General features: G+C 48.1%; 1 protein-coding gene across 1 annotated transcript in view; it reads left to right on the top strand.

Moving 5' to 3' along the window:
* Positions 1-578: 578 nt before the first annotated feature.
* Positions 579-19,920, top strand: part of LOC144685393 (prostaglandin G/H synthase 1-like) — a 90,477-nt gene continuing 71,135 nt past the window's right edge. The window contains exons 1-4 of the mRNA XM_078549811.1: positions 579-850; positions 969-1,031; positions 14,195-14,311; positions 15,737-15,880. Coding sequence (XP_078405937.1) covers positions 844-850; positions 969-1,031; positions 14,195-14,311; positions 15,737-15,880 — 331 coding nt within the window. The 5' untranslated portion in view covers positions 579-843. The remainder of the gene's footprint in view (positions 851-968; positions 1,032-14,194; positions 14,312-15,736; positions 15,881-19,920) is intronic.

Here is a 19,920-nt window from a genome sequence, read left to right as displayed (position 1 = left end):
TACAGCCTTCTGGGCTGAATATTGAATTCAACAACTTTAGATCTTAAACTCCCCTCCCCCCATCCCCACCCCGTTTCTTTTCCCCCCCCACCCGCCTTTTTTTCAATAATTTATATAGATTCTTCTTTCCCCACCTATTTCCATTATTTTTAAATCTAAAACTAAAACCTTTCGTCTTTCCACCCCACCCCCACTAGAGCTGTACTTTGAATATCCTGTTTTCCATTCTTAATTAGCACTTTTCTCAGACAAAGACCACCACCTTCAACACCTCTTTGACCCTTTTGTCTCTGACATCTTTTGATTATCTGCTCATCTCCACAATCATCACACCACACCCTCAATGTGTCTCTTCCCCCCCACCCACCTTAAACCAATTTATATTTCTCCCTTGTTGAAACTATGCTTCAGTTCTGCTGAAGGGCCATGAGGGCTCGAAACGTTGACTGATTTCTTCTCTACCGATGCTGCCAGACTTGCTGAGTTTTTCCAGGTAATTCTGTTTTTAACCTGCACTTACTGTCAGCCAGGATCGCTTGGGCGCAACGTGTTCGCAAGTAAGTGAAACTCAGGTTCTGCACTAGTCTCCGCCCAGCCAGGGTTGCGATGGTACTTTCTGAAGCCCGGCTTTAACTGTTATTAAGAGCCCTGGGCAGCCCCGGCTGGAGCAGCACCACCAGTGCCTCCGGCTGCACTTGCATTTCTGCAGAGTTTCGACATCATTCCTGGAAGTGACCGCAGCAACGTTTTAATTCCCCTCAAAAGAGTTATCAATCGACGACCTGCAAGTTGATTCCTTTCCCAGTTCCTGCCTGAGTTTTGTAAGAGAACCTGCCTCGTGCAATGGAAGGTAGGGTGGACACAAGCTTATTTGCCTCTCCCTCTCCCTCTCCCTCTCTCTCTGTTTTGTGCATTCTATTTTGACTCTAAACAGTTTATTTAGCATTATCTGTGCTCTCGCCCCGCAGCTGCCAAGATGATTTTACTTCTGGCCCCGCTCTGTTTCCTGAAGGTGGCAGATACCACAGCCTGTAAGTTTTTTTTGTGTGTATCAGTCTGTGTTGTCTTTCTCCAAACAAACGGGTGTCTGGTAAGCTTGAGTTAGCTGCAGTTTTGCGGCACCCCTGTGTGTGTTTGTGTTTGTGGGAACTTTTGTTTGAAGGTCTTAGAAACTTAGTAAAATCGGTCTGAGCAGTGGATCTGAGCGGTGGAGCTACCCAGTGACTACATCGCGCGGGGAAGTGAGCAGAGGTTTGGGGAAACTTTGCAAAAACTTGGGAAAGTTCTCGGACAACTGCTTTTATTTTCCTCTATTTACTAAACATTGTGGGATTGTTGCAATCAATTGAGATTTACGTTTAATTCATAAAATACTTAAAAGAATTAATCATTTTCCTATATACTTGCCCATGCGGTGTTGCTAACTGTTAGGGCATGTTATGTCCCCTTGATCCTCCATATTCATAGAATACCCTCAGCAAGGAATGCTCCCCCTCCACCCCGCACCCCCACAAAAGGTTATGCTGACATTAGACACTCTTCCAGTTTAATACATTGTGGTCACCCGTCCAGCCATTGCCACTGACCTACATTGGTTCCTGGTTAAGCAGTGCCTCGATTTTAAAATTCTCATCCTCACCTCTCCCTGTCTCCTGCAGCCCCCATAACCCTCCAAGGTATCTGTAATCCTGGACTGCTGAGCAAGCCTGATTTTAATCACTTCATCAGCCTCGGCTTTGTCACAGAGAAAAGTTTGCTGGAAGAGCCATACATTCATCCTTGGAGACTCATGCTCTGCAAACAAATTGAATATGTTCAAGCCTTGTGTCTTTTTTGAATTACCCAGGAGTTTGGGGAGCCTGTTGTCCCCCCATTGCTTTCTCCATAGCGATGCCTCCACTGATCAGAATCAATTTGCTAACCATTCAGTCTCCTTTTCTCCTGCAGTATAAATTGTTGTGAACATCTGAAATTTGGCATTCTTGTGTTTGTCCTGATGAGTGCATGGCAAAAAGCTTTGGCAGCATGTCTCTCTTTTCAGCAAAAACCTAGTCACTGTAATTATCCCCTTCAGCCAGCTCTATCTCACAGGCGCAAGGAATATGAACATTAACTTCTCCAAAACAAAAACAACAATTGCTGGAAAAACTCAGCAGTTCTGACAGTATCTGTGGAGAGAAAGACAGAGTTAACGTTTCGAGTCCAAATGGCTCTTCTTCAGAGCCAAGAGAAGTAAAAATGTGGTGAAATTTATACTGTTTAAGGGGGTTGGAGCAGGTGAGGCTGGATAGAAGGTCAGCGATAGGTGGAGGCAAAGGAGAGATTGCCAAAGGTGTCATAAATAAAAGGTCAAAGGGGTGTTGATGGTGGTGGTACTGGTTAAAGGAGGTGCTAATGGTGACATTAAGGATAAAAAGCAGAATGTGATAATAGCCACTTTGTTGGGAAAAGTAGTGCAGCCCCAGAGTTTACACCAGTGATTCTGTTGTAAAGAGCGACATCAAGACGTACGGTTTTGTAGAATAGAAGTTGATGTTGACACAAGGGCTGAACAATTGGGCTCCATAACGCTGTTACTGCAGCCAGTGCTATAGAAGCCTGAAGCCCTGAAACGGTGGACGTAGCACTTAGGGCACAGCCTGCATGGTGCCCTGTGCAGAATGTGCATCAAATCAGCTTGAGGGGCTGGCTGTGCGATGTCACGATTTGCTCACGGCATCATTTTCTGGCACATGCACTTACACCCACACTAACAACAGCGTTATGGTATTAGTGTGGGTGTAAGTGCATGTGCCAGAAAATGATGCAGTGGGCAAATCGTGACATCGCACAGCCAGCCCCTCAAGCTGATTTGATGCACATTCTGAAAACTGGGACCAGGCTGGTCAAGTTACCGCTCCCTTCTATAGCTGAATATGTATCCAGCTGCACAAGGGATCCCTTGTATCACCCGCTATCTAGTGAGATGCTTTTAACTCACTTTTGTTCTTGCAAAGTTTGTGGAAGTACTGGGGTGTGTTCTTGGTGGAGATTTGGTAACTTGCTAGATTTGGGAGGCAGTGTTACTGCATCCTGACAGAGAGGTGAGAGGAGTTTTGTGACCTGTTCGGAGATAGGTTGCCTCAGTTAGGGGTGGTGCCTCAGGATCTGCAACATAACAGGAAAATGGAGTAGAGGCTGCAGAGAGGGAGGGAGAGAAGGACTCACATCACAAGGCCCTATACCCACTGTGGCATTTCGGGGAGCATGTCTCTCCCTCCACCTGAGCCAGGAGCAATGCTTAAGGTACCTGGGAGTCATCAACCAGGTGGTTACTGACCTGTGCCACCTGCTTCAACAGGAGCTACCCAGCAGGGCAAAGATGGAACTGCCCGTGGTCATCAAGGTCATTGTTACTCTAAACTTGGATGCAGCCGGGTCCTTCCAAGCAGAGCAGGCAAAATCGCCAACATTTTCCAGTTCGCCATCTATCACTCCATCTGAGAGGAGACAGAGGGCCCTGTCCATCAGGACAGGCAACTTTGTCATCTTTTCTCTAACCAGAGAGAAGCAGGGTGAGCAGGAATGTGACTTTCCCAAGGTAGCAGGATTTCCAATGAGGCAGGGAACCATCAGCTGCATGGGTGTGGCTCTGCAGGCCCCACATGTGATTGATGAGATGTGTAGGAGTCACAAGGGATTCTGCCTCATTAACATGCAGTTTGTGTGTGACCGGGCCCAGATTATTAAGCTGGAGAATGTCTGCTAACCTGGCAGCAGCCACCATACTTTCATCCTGAGACAGCCTGCTGTTTCTGACATCTTCAGGCCACCACAAGAACCAGAGGTTGGCTGCTTGGACACAAAGGATATCCCCTCTATGTGTGGAAAGCAAGAGGTCAATGGTCACACTGCAGCTTTCATGCCAGACAGCAAGATGAGGGTGATGGAGGGGATTTGAGAAGAGTCATAAAGCAGGACCAAGCTAACAGGAATATAATGCTCAGCACAGTGTCCTCCAGCAGGCTTAGGCAATGCAGGTGTGCCTTCCCGTCCTCTGGTTCTGCTCTACTCCTTATGGTTATGTCCTGCAAGAGAGAGAGAGAGGAATGCAGTGAGTGTGTTGCAATGGATTTTGGTGATATGTCTGCCACAGCCGAATAGGGGGAAGCCCTGAGAGTTGATGTGAAGCTGGCAACATTGGTGGGTGGTGTGAGGCTGAAGGGGAGCCTCTGAAGGTTAGGCAGGGGTCCTGATGAATAGGGACTGCAGCCGAAAGAGGGTGTCATGCAGGGAGCAGCATGAGCGGTTGGTAGTGTCGTGTGATGTCCTGTGACTGTGCATTCGCTGATCTCGATCACTTGTGTGAGGTCACTAAACTTATTCCAGCCTTACTGCCAGGTCCTCAGGGCAAATTTCCAGGAATGGGTCTCTCTGGCCACCGGCTCCCATTGTATTCTCAGAATGTTGAGAGTCTCCACGATAACATGGCATCCCTCCTCCTGTAGACTTCCTGGATTAAGGCCTCCACTGCATCTGAGGACATGGGGGCCCACTCTCTTGCCTGTTGCTGCATTTGGTGTCCTCCTTAACTCCTGCTTGCACTGCAGGTAGTTGGCAGGAGCTTGTGTGTAATTTGTGCAATTCCCCTTGAAGAGGGGACACTGCCTTTTAAGGGGTGCAGGCTAGCTGGAAAATGTGCTAGTCACACACGCCGTCGGGTCCCCTGTTGAGTGTTCAACCAGCCAGTCAGTGGTGTGGGTAATATGCAGCCGAATTGTGCAATCATTTCAAATCAGGAGGGAGCGTGATGTTACATTCTGCTCAGCTCAGTGAGACCACGTGTGGGCTAATCACAAATTCTGGCCCCCATACCTGAAAACAGGAGCATTGAAGATGTTTAATAAGATATAGTCAGAGAGATAAATTATAATTCCAAATATCCTGAAAATCTAGTAGGTTTATCTTTAGTTGAAGATATATTCAGTTGCTGTTCTGTTACCTTGCTTTTTTAAAAATGAATCAGCATTGATTCTTGAGGAAGGGGATTTCAGTATAAAGAATGAATGGTCATGGGAATGTACACCTAAGTGATGACACTAGCCAAACCGTAGTCTCAATATTTATTCAGCGAAAGCTGGAAATTAAATTCCTGTTGCTGCTGCTATTCTTTCTAGAGATACTGATAAGGGGCGGAATCGTCCCCTCCTGTGGGTGACAGGCGTCATGGCGGGTGGAGCCGGGGTGGGGGAGGTGGGGCCGGGGTGGGGGAGGTGGGGCCGGGGTGGGGGGAGGTGGGGCCGGGGTGGGGGAGGTGGGGCCGGGGTGGGGGAGGTGGGGCCGGGTTGGGGGGAGGTGGGGCCGGGGTGGGGGAGGTGGGTCCGGGGTGGAGGAGGTGGGGCCGGGGTGGGGGAGGTGGGGCCGGGGTGGGGGAGGTGGGGCCGGGTTGAGGGGAGGTGGGGCCGGGGTGGGGGAGGTGGGGCCGGGGTGGGGGAGGTGGGGCCGGGGTGGGGGAGGTGGGGCCGGGGTGGGGGTGGTGGGCCGGGGTGGGGGAGGTGGGGTGCAGTTCGGTTTGATGCTGGAGTGAGAGCACATCAGGATCATCCAATGGCGTTGGCCATGGTGGAACAATGATGTGAACCCGGTTTGTATCCCGGTAATGGGATGCAGAGTAAGACCCGACCGGAATCGTCTCCCACGCCCGATTTACGTTATGCCAACAGGAAAACAGGCCGGCCCGGAACACGGAGATAAAAACAAAATACTGCAGATGCTGGAAATCTGAAATTAAAAACAAAAAAATGCTGGAAAACCCCAGTAGGCCTGGCAGCATCTGTGGAGAGGAAGAGAGTTAACGTTTCAAGTCCTTATGACAAGAGTCATACAAAACGCAAACATTAACTCTGTTTCTCTGTCCACATACGCCGCCAGACTTGCTGAGCTTTTCCAGGCATTTTTAGTTTTTATTCTGGCCCAGAACATGTCTGGACGTGTGATGTGCAGAAGACAAGGGTTGCTGCTGGGGCCATGCTCAAATCGCTGACATCCGAGGAGACAAAGATACTGGAGCCTGGCAGCTACCAGAGCCTGGAGGAACACGTGCATCACTGCTGGGTGGATTCTTATGGACACGTCTCCACCGCGAAGCAGCTCACGGAAGGTGGAAGGTCCCCATTGATGCTTCAAGTCTGCTTCAGAACATCACTCTCTTGGCCATGGTCCCCTATGGATGATTGGCGAGGCAGGGGGAGAGGAAGGTTCAGCTGGGTGTGGGAGAGGAAGGTATACCGGGGTGGGGTGGCAGGTGGTAGGAGAGGAAGGTCTAGGTGTGACTGGGAGAGGAAGGTGTACTGTTGGAGGGTTTGGGGCATGAGGTTGGTGGGGGGTGGAGTGAAGGTGTTTGGTGGGGGGGTGAGGTTTGGAGGAGGGAGTACGGGGGAGGAGGCTGCAATGGAGGAGAATGCAGCAAGTGGGGAGGTAGGTATAAGGTGGGGAGGAAGGTGTAAAGGAGGGAGCTCAGACCGGGAAAGGTGTCCAAGTGGAGGAGGGACTAAGGGTGGAGGGAGTAAGGATGGTGGAGGGAGTAAGGGTGGAAGAGGGAATAAGGGTGGAGGAGGGAGTGAGGGTGGAGGAGAGAGTAAGGGTGTAGGAGGGTGTAAGGGTGGAAGAGGAAGTAAGGGGGGGTGCAGTGAAGTCCAGGTAAATGTGCAAGGGAGTTGTCTATGGAGTCTAGTGACTGTCTCCTGGGGACTAAACTGAAGGTGGACGTGGTAGGAGGGAATGGTGAGTGTCAGAGGGGCCTGGTAGGGTGGGAGAATGAGGGTGTGTCAGTAAATGTAGAAGGGGTGGTGAGGGTGGTTGGTGGGGCCTTGGAGGCAGACATGGACTCTGGGGGTGGGAATGAGGAGGTCAGGGAGATCAGTGTGGATGGGGTAGGATTCTCAGGAAGGTGGCGAATGTACATGTTCACCTGGACATCCTGGAACAACAAGGGTTCAGGTTGGTAGGTGACGATGGGGAGGTGGAAGGTGATGGCAGTGGGGTCGATAGTGATGGGGAAAGGACATGGGTGACTGGGGAAGGGGAAAGGACAGGGGGATATTTGACCATGACCATCATTGTCGAATGAGCGGAGCCCCATGTTGGACGGGCACAGGTGCTGTCTGGGAGTGTGATCAGTGGGTGGGCGGAGACACAGGTCGGCTCAGATGGTGAACTGAAAGAGAATCCCAGCCGACAGCACTGAAAACTCCCGGGACAGTGAGATGAGGGGGACGGATGAAGGCTCCGCGTGCGTGGGAGGAGAGCTAGTACCAGGCTCCAAAAGGCCCTGCCACAGACACGTCTCCCTCCAGAATCACTCCTTGTCCTGCTGCGTGCAGCTGAATTCCCATGGGGGCGATGTAGGGGGAGGACTTGAGAAGCCTCTCACTGAAGCTGAAAGACAACATTACTCTTTATTCAGTGAAAGTAAATATATTTTCACATTATAAATTGACAAAATGTGTTCAGCCGTACAACCACTTGTGATCAGAAATTCTTAACTTTTCTAGGCTTACCACTTGTTCTAGGCGCTGCCCTGACATCCGCAGCAGGGGTGGAGACAGTCTGTGCACTGTTTGACCCTGTTACCTCTAATGACTTCGGTGCTCATCCTCTGGAGAGCCGAGGTCTTAAGAGCCCCAGTTTGCTTTGGCTGTCCTCCTGAGGGACAGCTGCTCCCACTGCGGTGACAGAAGACGAGGTTGAGGGGGTCACAGACAAAAGGGATTTGGAGAGAAAGGACAGCCTCTGAGCTTCCTGAATGGATGACCCAGGTGTGTCCAGCTGCCGCTCCTGCACCCTTCAGGTGTGCAAGGGCTCCAGTCTGACTCCTTGAGGGGAAGGAGCACCTGGAGGGACGTTGAGGTGCCCCGTTTCCCTCTCACATTGCCACTCAGGAACTCACCCATGGCACCCACGATGGAGCCCAGGTCTGCAGACATCTCCACGTTCTGCTGGACCAGGGTCTCCATGGCGACCGTCATCCTTCCCATGGAGACCTGCATACGGGCACATGTGGGCACCACTTCAGCGAGCAGGCGGACACACTCCCCCAACTCATGTGCCACTCTGTTGAGGGGGCTTCCAACAGCTCTGCGTGATGTTCTCCCGCCTTCTGCTGACTCTCCAGGATGAGTTGGGAGGCCAAATCTGAAGGTCGTCGACTCGGACCTCACAGGTGCCTCTTCCCCAGCAGCCCTCCGAGTGCCGGGGAGCTCAGTAAACCTGCCTCCTGCAGACACGTGTCTGTGTGGTGACCACCAGATTGTGAACCCAAGCCTGCTCTAGATCTAGGTCCCACTGCAGTGTGTGTCTCTGCGCTGGTGGAGGGTGTGGGTTAGCGCTGTGATGGGTCTTCCAGGCTGCTTATTCCCAGCTCTTCAATGGAGGCGGTGTTCTCTTGGCTGGAGATGAGGATGTGGATGGAGCTGAGGGACTGGCTGGTTGAGGGTGATGGTCGCTTGGCAGAGCTCCCGGTGAACCAAATTATAGATAATTAGTACATGGCTGCAGAATAAAAAGTAGTAGAGAGAGCGCTCACAGTTGTGTTGAGAGAGGGATGATGTGGTGCACGATTGTCGGGTGGGTGTTTGGCGCCAACCTCACCGTCACCACAGGCACAGTCCACATCCTCACCAGTCAGCGCGATGGCACATTCCTCAAAGTGAGTGAGGGGCCTAATGTGGTCCACTCCACCCCCGGTCTGGGACCTCTCCCTGCTGATGTGAGCCAGCTTCTCCTGCATGAAAACAGATGGAGAGAGTGTGAGCAGGACACATGGCGCTGTGTGGGATGTTTGTGTGATGAGCGGAGCCATGGACGGGATGAGGATGTGAGCTCGAGAGGATATGAGCCTGATGGAGATGTGAGGGTGTGTGTGAGAGTTAGTGGTGTTGTCCCTTGAGGTGTGAGATGCCTGTGGATGTGTGATGGGTTTGTGAGTGTGTGACTTGAGAGTGATGAGGTGGTTGACTTACCCCAGCAGAATGGATGAGAACATTCATCCTCTTCCTGTGCTGGATGACTGACCTCCTCTGTGCTCCAGTGGTGCTGACCACCACTGCCATCTCCTCCCAGGCCGGATTGGTGACTCTGGTGGACCTCCTGCGGCCAAAGTGGGGGAGAGGACATTGCGGCGGCTTCCACTGTGTCCAGCAGGTGCCCCAGAGAGGTGTCACTAAACTTAGGGGCTGCCGTCTTCCCTGCTTTCGGGGCCGTCTGTGATCTGGAGCAGTCCTGGTCTGGAGACATGAAGTAGGCCGCACTCTGGTGCACTTTAAATATGGCGCCCGGAGTGAGGAAGCGCTGAGGTCACGTGGCGCGGTGGACAGATCCGAGCCTGCCCGCCAGCGATCCGGCGGAGTTCCCGTGAATGCGTTATTAACGATGCGGGACGCACTGCGAAGGGGATGATACAGCACGAAAGCCCCACCATTGCGTCCGATGGGTAAAGTGTCGCTTTTCACACCCGCTGTCACACTTAGTGCAAATCTGGGACAATTCCGCCAAAGTTTTCAGCACATGTCATGGATCGGATTATGTGTTCAACATTGAAGAAGCAACACTGAGTGACAGTGAGCAATAATCAATAAGCGAAGCAAACATTAATATAGGGAATTTAGGATTGTTGATTTTTAAGATGTTAGCTCCTGTCCCAATACGTCATTCGTGGATTTGCTATCTCGGCCCAAGTTGTGTGTTATATGTTTCCAATGAAAACAATTTGCATATTCTGTGCAAGCAGGCCCAAATTCCTGGTTCTCTCACGGGCAAGCTGTGCAAGCAGGCAACCACCAGCTGCCAATGAAACTACCTGAAGCAAGGCAAAAGATATGATTTCATATTGACGTGCACCGCAACCTCAGTCTTAACGATGGAGGGACAAATGATCTACCTTTTCTCCCTAGGTAGACACTTGAAAGGTGTTAATAAAAATGCTGAATGTCTTCTGAGTTCCAGAGTTCTTGTCTGGACGTGTTCCGTGTGGTGTTACGAACCGGCCGATACAAATTTTGAATTCTGCCGGCTGATTTGTCCTTTGTATTTACCTTGTTAAAACTCGCTACAAAATGGCTGATCTGGTGAACAGCTACTAAAACTGCTTTGAGCCCTTGCCAGTCATACAGGGAGTTTAAAAGCTTGATTGCTAAATAAACGGTCTGCTGAGACTTACCTATTTTGGTGTGGATTTTTTTATTTGCCATTTTTGGTATGTTCCCTGAATGACAAGTGATTAAATTCACCCACTGGGTAGCGAAAGATTATTTCTGCCCTGTGCAAGGAAGGGACTGGTATCGCTTTAGTGAATGAGGGACACTTATCTCCCTTAGAACGTGCCATTTTTTGGTGAGTTTGGATAGGATCTTCCTGTTGCCTGGTTTACTGGTGGGAGCTCTCCACTTTCATGAATGACCCCTGTCTGCAGCGACAGCTATAGTTACTGACATGCCACGGTGTGCCTTTGCATCCTGTGAAAATAATATGCATTCATCTGGTTTACACAACTGGTGGGTGGGTGGCCGAATTAAGTACTGAAATAGCTGGGGGGTGGGGGGGTGGCGGGGTGCGGAAATGGAAGGGTACTTGGGTGACAGTTCCAAAATTTTGTAATAGGATGTGGGCCCTCCAGTTTAAGATTTTGTACCAAACTAATATCACACTTATCCACCTTCAGAGCTGTCATTCTGAAACATCTGCCAAAGGCAATCTACAAGAGTTGATGGGGTAGAGTTTCCACTTAGGTGCTGAAGGCAATTCCGAAGCAAATTGTATCCAAATTTATGCCGTTTTGAAAATTCCACCCCCTCCCCTTCCAAGTTTATGCTCAAACCTATTTGCGTAACATCGAACACAGAATCTGCCATCAACCAAAGCAATTGGGCAATTCTTAAACATCAATTTTTCTAAGGCTGATAACTTGATGAAATCACCTTGATCTCTTCCCTTGGTCGCCCTGTCGACGGCCCTTTGTTTGCAAAGTATTGCTGCACCCCAAGCCTTTGGCTCTGACTAGAATTGGCTTGTAACTCTGCTTGGCTTGAGCAACTGTGAAAAAATTGCCCACTCAGAGCTGGCCATGTTTCTTTCCCAGCTCAATTAGCTGTGCTCCATCTGGAAACATTGGTGTGATTGTCAGACGTCCAATTGGAAAGTGTTCAGTTAATCATGTCCATCAGCTTCTTGTTCAACTTGGCGGCCTGAACTTTTGGGATGGCAGGGGGCTTGGCCTCCACTATCTGGAGAGTCAGTGGGGAACGCACCCCTCTTGACTCCGGCTGTCTCGCGGCCATTTTAGGCTCAAATGAGTGTTGATTGGTACCAGGTGGGACTTCCGCCCCTCACCCTGGAGGAAGACCCGCCTTGGAGAGCTGCCGGCCACTCTGATTGGCTGGCAGCACTCCAGTCCCTGCAGCAACAGCGCTGCAGTGGTCGGAAGAGGAACTGCACGGGGCTGCCTGAAACTAAACTGGGATGTTGTATGTCCCCCATCCCCCCCCTGGCGTTGGGCGTGTTCAGTGGCGTGAGCGGACAATATGACAAGAAGGCCAAAAATCGCTTTCACGATATCAGCAGGAAAACACGCTGATGTGTTTCACAACAGCACATAGAAGGTGTGCACCTGGCGAGCTGCACTTCGAGGTTTGTTTGCCTACCTTGCTCCGGGCAACACTCACAGTCATCAACACCAGGCTTCACAGGCAGCACCTCATCACTGTTAGGGTAGGGGGGCCTCATGGGCAGGTCTCTATTAGACCAGCTGTAAGGTGGGGGTGGCTGCAGGGCCAGGGCTTGCTTGGGGAAGAGGGAGATGTAGCCTCAGGTAAGGGAAGAGGCTGCAGGGCGAGGGCTGTACTGGGGAAGGGGGGTATCCCAGGGTGTGTGTGGGGCACATGTTGATCTGTGCAAGTGGCCTCAAGTGGGCAAGGGCTGAGGAGGCAGCCTCCAGAGGAGATGAAGCCAGGTGGTGATGTGAGGGGGTGTGTGTGAGAGAGTGAGTGGTGATGTCCCTTGAGCTGGCAGTGAGTGAGATGCCAGTGAATGTGTGATGGGCTTGTGAGTGTGGGTTTAGAGTGAGGAGATGGTTGCCTTACCCTGGTGACATGGGTGAGATCATTCATCCTCTTTCTGCATTGGATGGCCAACCTCTTCTGTGCAGCATTGGCACTGATCACCACTGCCATCACCTACCAAGCCAGAGTGGGAATGTTGCTGCCCCTGCTGCGGTCAGAGTGGGCATAGAGGACATCACAGTGGCCTCCACGGCATCCAAAAGGTGCTTGAGGGCTGCAGTCTTTTTGCCTTTTGGGGCCATGTCTTCTTTGCTGCCGTCCTGGGCTGGAAGCACTGAGCGCGGCTGTACTTTAAATGTGGTGCCTGGTGCGATGACGCGGTGAGGTGCTGGTGTGGCGGGCGAATGAGAGCCCGTTGCCATGGAAACGGCGTGTTTGGGTTTGGGGAGATACGGCATGAAAAGCCGCCATTGCGGCCGGCGGGTAAAACATCATTTACCCGCCCAATAATACGATTCCCCCTGAGCCCTGGGAACTGGAGGCCTAGGTGAGTATGAGAATGTGAGGGGTCCTAAAGCGCGGGGGAGGTGGGGTTATGGAAGGCCTGGGGGGTTGTGAGGGGTGTGATCAGGGTCTCGAGGGATAGGTCGCTTGGGGAGAGGGAGGCCTGGAGGTCACCGGGCCTTAAGGGGAGGGCACCCCCAGTGAGAAGAGGATTCTGATGGAGGCACGCCTCCTCCCCACCCCACCCCATCTTTCCACCCGAGATCTAACTGTTCGAGTCTCCTCCCACGGAGATTCAATCCGCCCACCAGCCTAAAAATTGAGACTGGGTGGGAAATGGCCCTTAAGCGGCCTCAACTGGGGCAAGGGTGGGCTTCCCTCCGGGGCCTTGACTACCCCAGCATAATAATTGCTGCCAGGTTTGGGCAGGTGGGAGCCAAGAGAGAATCCTGCCCCTGCAATTTCATGCTCCCCCTCCCTGCCTAAAAACCCACCGGCAAGGGCGGGGTTGGGTGGAGCGTAAAGTTCTGGCCTGTGGGTGGCTTGTGGGCTCTGCCTCTTATCCTTTCAGATCGAGCCCGCATGCCCTTTCCTTCCAGCTGTTTGCTTTTTGCTTATTCTTATCTTTGCCTCTGCCTTTTTATCAGTGAGATTTTGCCCCCTCTTCATTCTGCCTGAAACAATCACCTCTTTCTTTTTTCTTTCAGTTCTCTTGAAGATTTCATATCTTTTTGGACAAATATTGGAAGATGCCCACTTATTTGGTACATTAGTCACTCCGCTGCTGATTCGAGATTTTTGAATATCTTGACAGCGTACTGGTTGTTGTCTGTGACCCCTTCCTGGGCTTAATGTTTATAATGCTAACTTTTATTTCGGTGTTTGGCACTGATACACATTCTATGTAATTTTAATGTTCTCAGTCTCTGTTTTGTAAACCTTGTCTCCTGTATTTTTTATTGGAATTTTAACTTTTCAGATCAAAATTATATATTCATATATTGTTTAAAACAGACTATGGAATTTCAATACAACTTTATTACAAATCATTTTATTAAGTTTGTAAAGAAAGCAGTGATCAGTGAAATGATGCATCTGTATTAAAGTGCAGATTATTGTTGCCATTTAAAAATCTCTTACCTATTAAATCTGTAAAAATGCAGTAGATTGATTGATCAGAAGAGCAGGGGAGTTATCCCTGGTGTCCTGGCCAATATTTATCCCTGAATTAACATCACAAAAACAGATTATTGGTCATTGTTGTTATCACAGTGGGAGTTTGCTGTGTGCAAATTGGCTGCTTCATCCTGGCCTTCAAGACCTCCGTACAAATCCAGCCTGGATAGAAGTCTTCTCCGTAGCTGTAAATGCTCTTTATAGAGATAAGTTTGGATTGTCTCAATCTGATTTTTGGTGGTCATAGGTCAGATCTGTTCTCATATGGACATGGAGTGCTGAACCAAAGCTTTTGGTGAACGCCTCATCTGTTTGTTTCAAGCATTGAGGTACCTGAAAATTACCTCCTGCAGATGTATTTCACAACATTGCCCCTTCAAGAACTGCAGGAGATAATCATACACAGTGAAAATGCAGTAAAAGTTTTCGCCAATGAAATGTTTCTGAACTTTAACTCTAAATTTGGTTGTTTCTTATTGCAGTAAACCCCTGCTGTTACTACCCATGCCAGAATAAAGGAGTGTGTGTCAACGTTGGGAAGGATGGTTACGAATGTGACTGCACACGCACTGGTTACTATGGTGTTAACTGCAGTACACGTAAGTTGTTTCAATACTCATTGTTTTTAGTCAGATTTTATCTGAGTTATGGTTATAGCTGGCTAGGCAACCCATTAAAACTTCAATTTAAATGCATCATAATCACTGGCACCCAGTTGTTTTCAAGCAAATGAAGCATTTCATTCATCCCTAAATTGCTGAACCCAAGCACACTGCTTTGGCAAGTTGACTAAATTCAAGTTGTGATACTGAACGTGTATTTCATTCTGAGTAAGCTTTATTCTATTAATGAATGTTCTGTAGTTTTTTGAATGTGCTTACTGTGGAATGGTGTATTCCAAAGGAACTTTAATTACTCAAGATGTGCCATAATTCAAAATGTTATCTGCTCCCTGATTCAGTCCAACTCATCAAGAACTCAGTGTTGTTGGACAATTAACATACCCTTCATTTGCCCTTGAGATGTGGGCAGCACTAGCAGTATCTATTGCCCATCCCTAGTTGACATTAAGAATCAACCAGGTGATTTGGAACTGGAGTATGTAGGCCAAACTAGGTAGAGTGTTGGGTTACCTTCCCTGAAGGCCATCAGTGAACTAGTTGGGTTTCTAATAGTGAAAAACCAACTGTAAGGTCATTTCCTGGTGCTAGCTCAGAAATTACAAAATGAATTGAGTTTGGACTTGAGCACAAAAATCAAGGCCGTCACTCCAGTGCGGTACTGGGGGAGTACAGCACTGTCAGAGGTATCGTCTTTCCGATGGGACCTCGATCTAAATGCTCGGGCGGATGAGAAAGATCCCATGACACTATTTCAAAGAAGAGCAGGGGAGTTAGCCCTGGTGTCCTGGCCAATATTTATCCCTGAATTAACATCACAAAAACAGATTATTGGCCATTGTTGTTATCACAGTGGGAGTTTGCTGTGTGCAAATTGGCTGCTTCATTTCTACGTTACAACAGTGAATGCTCTTCAAAAGTACTTCATTGGCTGTGAAGTGCTTTGAGACATCTAGTGACCATGGAAAGCGCTATGCAAATACAAGCCTTTTTTAACACCTTAGCCATGGTAAGATTGGAAAGCACAATAACTGCTGGACTACCACGTCCATCAGAAGCATAATGTTTCTATCATGGCTGTTTTGCAAACATATTAATAATTTGAATCATTGTTTACAATAAACTGCAATGATGCAAATACGCAAAGCTTATCATTTTTAAGCATCTTTTGTAACTCATGTGAATTATTTTAAGCATTAATTTTTCCAAAAGCCTGTGAGCAGTGTGACAGTTTTCCATTATCTACAGAAAAAAACATATTTTCCTAAATGTAAAAAGAAGTCGGCTGCCTTGGGACAGTCAGAAAAATAACAAAGAAAACTTTGTGAAGGATGAAAGTTAGCATTTTATTAACAATGCTTGCAATGGTTAATTTAACCTAAATGATATAATTTTTAATTACAGCTTCTTTTTGGTCAAGTATTCATAAATTTCTGAAGCCAAGCCCCAGTTTTGTGCATCACATCCTGACACATTATCAATGGTTTTGGGATATTCTGGCTGGCATTTCATTCATCAACGATTCACTCATGCGATATGTTTTAACAGGTATGTTGCCCTTATTAAATCTCGCACCTAAACATTGGCAGTTATAAGACAACCATGCCTTTTGATTCATTTTACCTATGCATCAAAACTATACATATGAGCTACAGGACAAGGGGTAAGTGGATCAAGTTACATAGATACAATTCAGTCCCCATTTTAAAGTTATACACTCGCTCCTGATTTAATTTAGATTTTATAGTATTAACTATAGGTAAATGGCAAAACTTTCAGCAATTTGAGAAATGAAAGTTGATCAAAGCTTTAGAGTTGTTTTGCATTACAGGCTGAAAAACTGCAAGACGCAAAATTGAAGTGTGTCAGTGCCGCCACTGGTGGGAGGGTGTAATTACAGTGTGACTAATTTAGATTAGTCTGTTTCCATTGATAATGTATCCGTAGTGGGTTACAGAAATTTACATAGAACCTACAGCTTGGAAACCGGCCATTTAGCATAATTGAATCACGATAGCGTTTACACTCCACACGAGTCTTCTCTCACTCTAATTAACCCTTTTCACCCTGACCCTATATTCCTCTATTTGCTTCTCACGCATACGTACATCAAGCCTCCCCTTAAATATACGCATGCTAGCTGCTGCAATCATTCCATCTAGCAGCAATTTCCACATACCCACCAGGGCCTATGTAAAAGAATTCATCCTTAATCCTTAGTTTATTTCGATTATACAGTAGTGAATACCCTTTATTCATGTTCCTTGTTCTGGGCTCACCCACAAGTAGAAAAAGTTACTTAACATACAACTTAGTGTGCTTTTTTCTTGTACAGCCAATAGTTGCTTTGTGTGTGTTGATATTTTTTAAAAGGTGCAGCAAGCAGAGAACCTGTTCTTGGAGACTAAGTCCATGATAAAATTGTTGCCCAGTATATTTGTGCTTTCAGAGGACAGGGTCAATGAGCTACTAAAGGAAACCACTGCAAGTACAGTCAAGGTGAAAGACAAATAGAAAATTCTGCCGATGCACAACGGGTCCAAAAGCTACATTTCAAAATGGACTCCCCAGCAGAAGGACTCTAATCAAAGTGTGAAACTATCTTCTGCTGATCAGCCCACTATCCAATTCCAATCTGTTTTGAAATGTGCACAATTGTGCTACAGAGGAAGGCCCATCCATAAATTAGATTCATACTTCAAGCTTAGCGTTAGTATGAAGCAGTTTCTGTTCTGCACTGCTCCAGGCCCTGCAGTGCAAACCCAGAGTCAGGCCCAGACCTGTCTCTGCTGAAAAATGGGGAACTCCTTGGAGGAGAGATTCCTAAGAGGGTTACGAACCCTCCAGGATTGTGCTGGATCAACAGGACACGGCTGCGAGCAACCCTGGAGAAAACTGATGGTGGGAGGTTGGGGGGGTTGGGGGGGGGGAGGGGAGTTAGTGGGGGGCAGGGTGGGTGGGCATTAAAATTTTAAAAAGGTGCGTTTTTTTGTTTCATTTTCTTTGAACACTTAGTCGTAAAAATATTGGAGTTGGGAGAGATAAGTTGTTTGACTGAGGGTCAAGATGCATCCAACCAGGTAACAAAGAGCCTGTATGACAGGGCTTCCCAAAATGTGGGTCATGGAGTGTGGACAGGTTTCTGACGGTTGTAGGGTCCCGTTAAATGCTTGCATTTTCCTTGTTGGAGAGTGTAGCCTAATTGATTGCTCTCTGAGGCCCAATTGCTGCTGCAAAAAATACCTGTAAATAGATTGGTGTTCGGTTTTTTTTTGGCACTGTGTCTCCTGTCAATGCGAGATGGCCATGCAAGTTCGCTTATTCATGCATGCGCAGAAGCCAGTGATGTAATTTGCAGGAGACACAGGGCTGGTTGGATCTCATTCCGATCCTGAAGCTGTTCACCTGGTTACTGAGCCCAGCAGCAGCCGGGCAATCAAGGCAGGGTCTCCGGGGATGGGGATGGGGATGGGGAGGGCGGGGATGCTTCCGGTCCACCCGGATGAAGGCCACAATTCTGTTCGCAGTTCCGCACTTGTTCCCGGTGACAGGGCCTGGATTAAGGGGGAAGAGGCTTCGGAGCGAGAGATTCAAGAACTGCCGGGAGGCCGCAATTGCATACATTATAAAGGGACGGCTTCTCCTCAGTAAAGGCTGTTAACTTGATGTTGCCGGTGCTGTAATATTTGCGATTCCTGGTTGTGATGGGTGTGCATGCGCCTGCTGCAAATTGCCTGCTATAAAGACGGCTTCACTTACAACTGCGAATGCACGGACACGGCAGCAAATGCAGCCATGTTTGGAGAAATCTTGCCTTTTCATCAGTTGCCCCCACGCTCAACTCCTGATCCCCGCCCGCTCAACAACTAAAGCCTCCCCTGCCTCTGCTCAACAACCCACGTACCTCCTAGACCTTCACTCTGGGGGTCACACAAAGCCTGAGGCATTAAAATAGGGTCACAGCAGAAAAAGATTTGGGAAGCACTGCAGTATGATTCCCAGTTGCTGGGAAGGCAGTGCACCACGAGGATGGACACGTTGATGACCAGTGGCGAGTGGAAGTCGGGTTTTTGAGATGGGAAGTCATGTGGTAGAACCTCCTGGAATACATCCAAACAGAATTGGCAGCCCTGATTCCCACAGAACTTAAAAATATTTAACTCTCAGTGGATTGTAAACCCAAATCAGTGAGTGCTGGAAATACTCAGCTGGCATCAGTGGAGAAAGAAGCAAAGTTACTATTTCAGGTCAATGAGCTATCGTCAAAATTGGTGTAAAGTCTAAAGTTAAACCTAGTGCTCCAGGCTTAACTTGAGACATTTGCCAAACATTTAAGATTTTAATTTATCACCTGGATAGCACAATTGGATTCCCGGGTAAGTATTGTAAACAGGATGCTCCCTGGCAGGCACTACAATTTAGCAACTGGCTTGATGTCAATATTTGCTTATGGCATGATCTGAGGTAACAAGTGAAATGTGTACAGGGCTGCAGAATTCGCTGGGAGTACAACTGGATTGAAGTTATTTCCCAGATGTCACTCTGACTGTTTTTGTGGTGCAGGGTGTTTGTTACTCAATCTCCCAAGTACTGAATCAGGAGGCAGGAAGTGTCACAGAGGGTGGCTGTGTCACACTTAACTTTTCTAAGCAGCAAGATTTTTGAGTGCGTATCTCTAAATGAACAAGAAGTACATGAAACAAATGCAACTCACGAAGATATAGCAAACTATTGCAAACGGCAATGATACTGCAAACAAAGTCCTTCCAGTTACGTGAGTGTTCTGCTTTTAGATGTTCAGCAAACTGAACAGATTGGAATTTAAGTTGAGGTATCAGATTGCAACTGATTCTGCAAAACATTGTTTAGAATAAAATAAGCAAGCGAACTCTCATGCGTCAATGCTATTTGAGTCGAAATACTTTTGTTTAAATGTACACAGACTAGGAGGATTAATAAAGTCTACTTCATTTTCAAGCACCATAAAACGAATAAAATCCACGGCATTTTTAAACAGAGTTGGCCAAAACAGAAGTGTTTTCCACTATTGTCGAATGCTCTTTCCATATGTCTGGTACTTATTTAGAGCTGCTTGGATTCCATCAGATTATTGACTTGACTGAAAAGGAATTCAAAGAGGCTGGTGAATTTGTAAGCCTACAGAGTAGCATAGACATTTTCCTGCCCAGATGTGCACACGAACCCAGACTTGGCTTATTTCATTGATTTGTCGATGGGTTTCAAGATAAGTAGCTCACTTCAGTGCATAGGAAAAATGTGTGAATTTTCTTAAGAGCGGTCCTATATTTACACGTTTGCTTCTAGGTTGTGCAGATATTATACACCAGTCTGAGTTTAGCCATCACTTCCTGCTAACCATGTTGCAATGCCCCATTTAGCACCTCACCATTCATCAAAGGCTGTTTAGGATCATTGCCCACAGACTGTATTTCCTACCTTAAAATTTCCATGTCAGCCGCCTGGAGATGGGGCGGGAAAGTGTAACTGAAGTTCCGCCACGATCTTATTGAATGGCAGAGTAGGCTCAATGTGCCATATGGCCCACTCTTGCCTTGTGTCCTTATGTT

The sequence above is a fragment of the Cetorhinus maximus genome, chromosome 10 (assembly GCF_964194155.1).
Source record: "Cetorhinus maximus chromosome 10, sCetMax3.hap1.1, whole genome shotgun sequence".
NCBI lineage: Eukaryota > Metazoa > Chordata > Chondrichthyes > Lamniformes > Cetorhinidae > Cetorhinus > Cetorhinus maximus.
The sequence above is the reverse complement of the archived record's forward strand: the minus strand, read 5'-3'. Positions and strand labels throughout refer to the sequence as shown.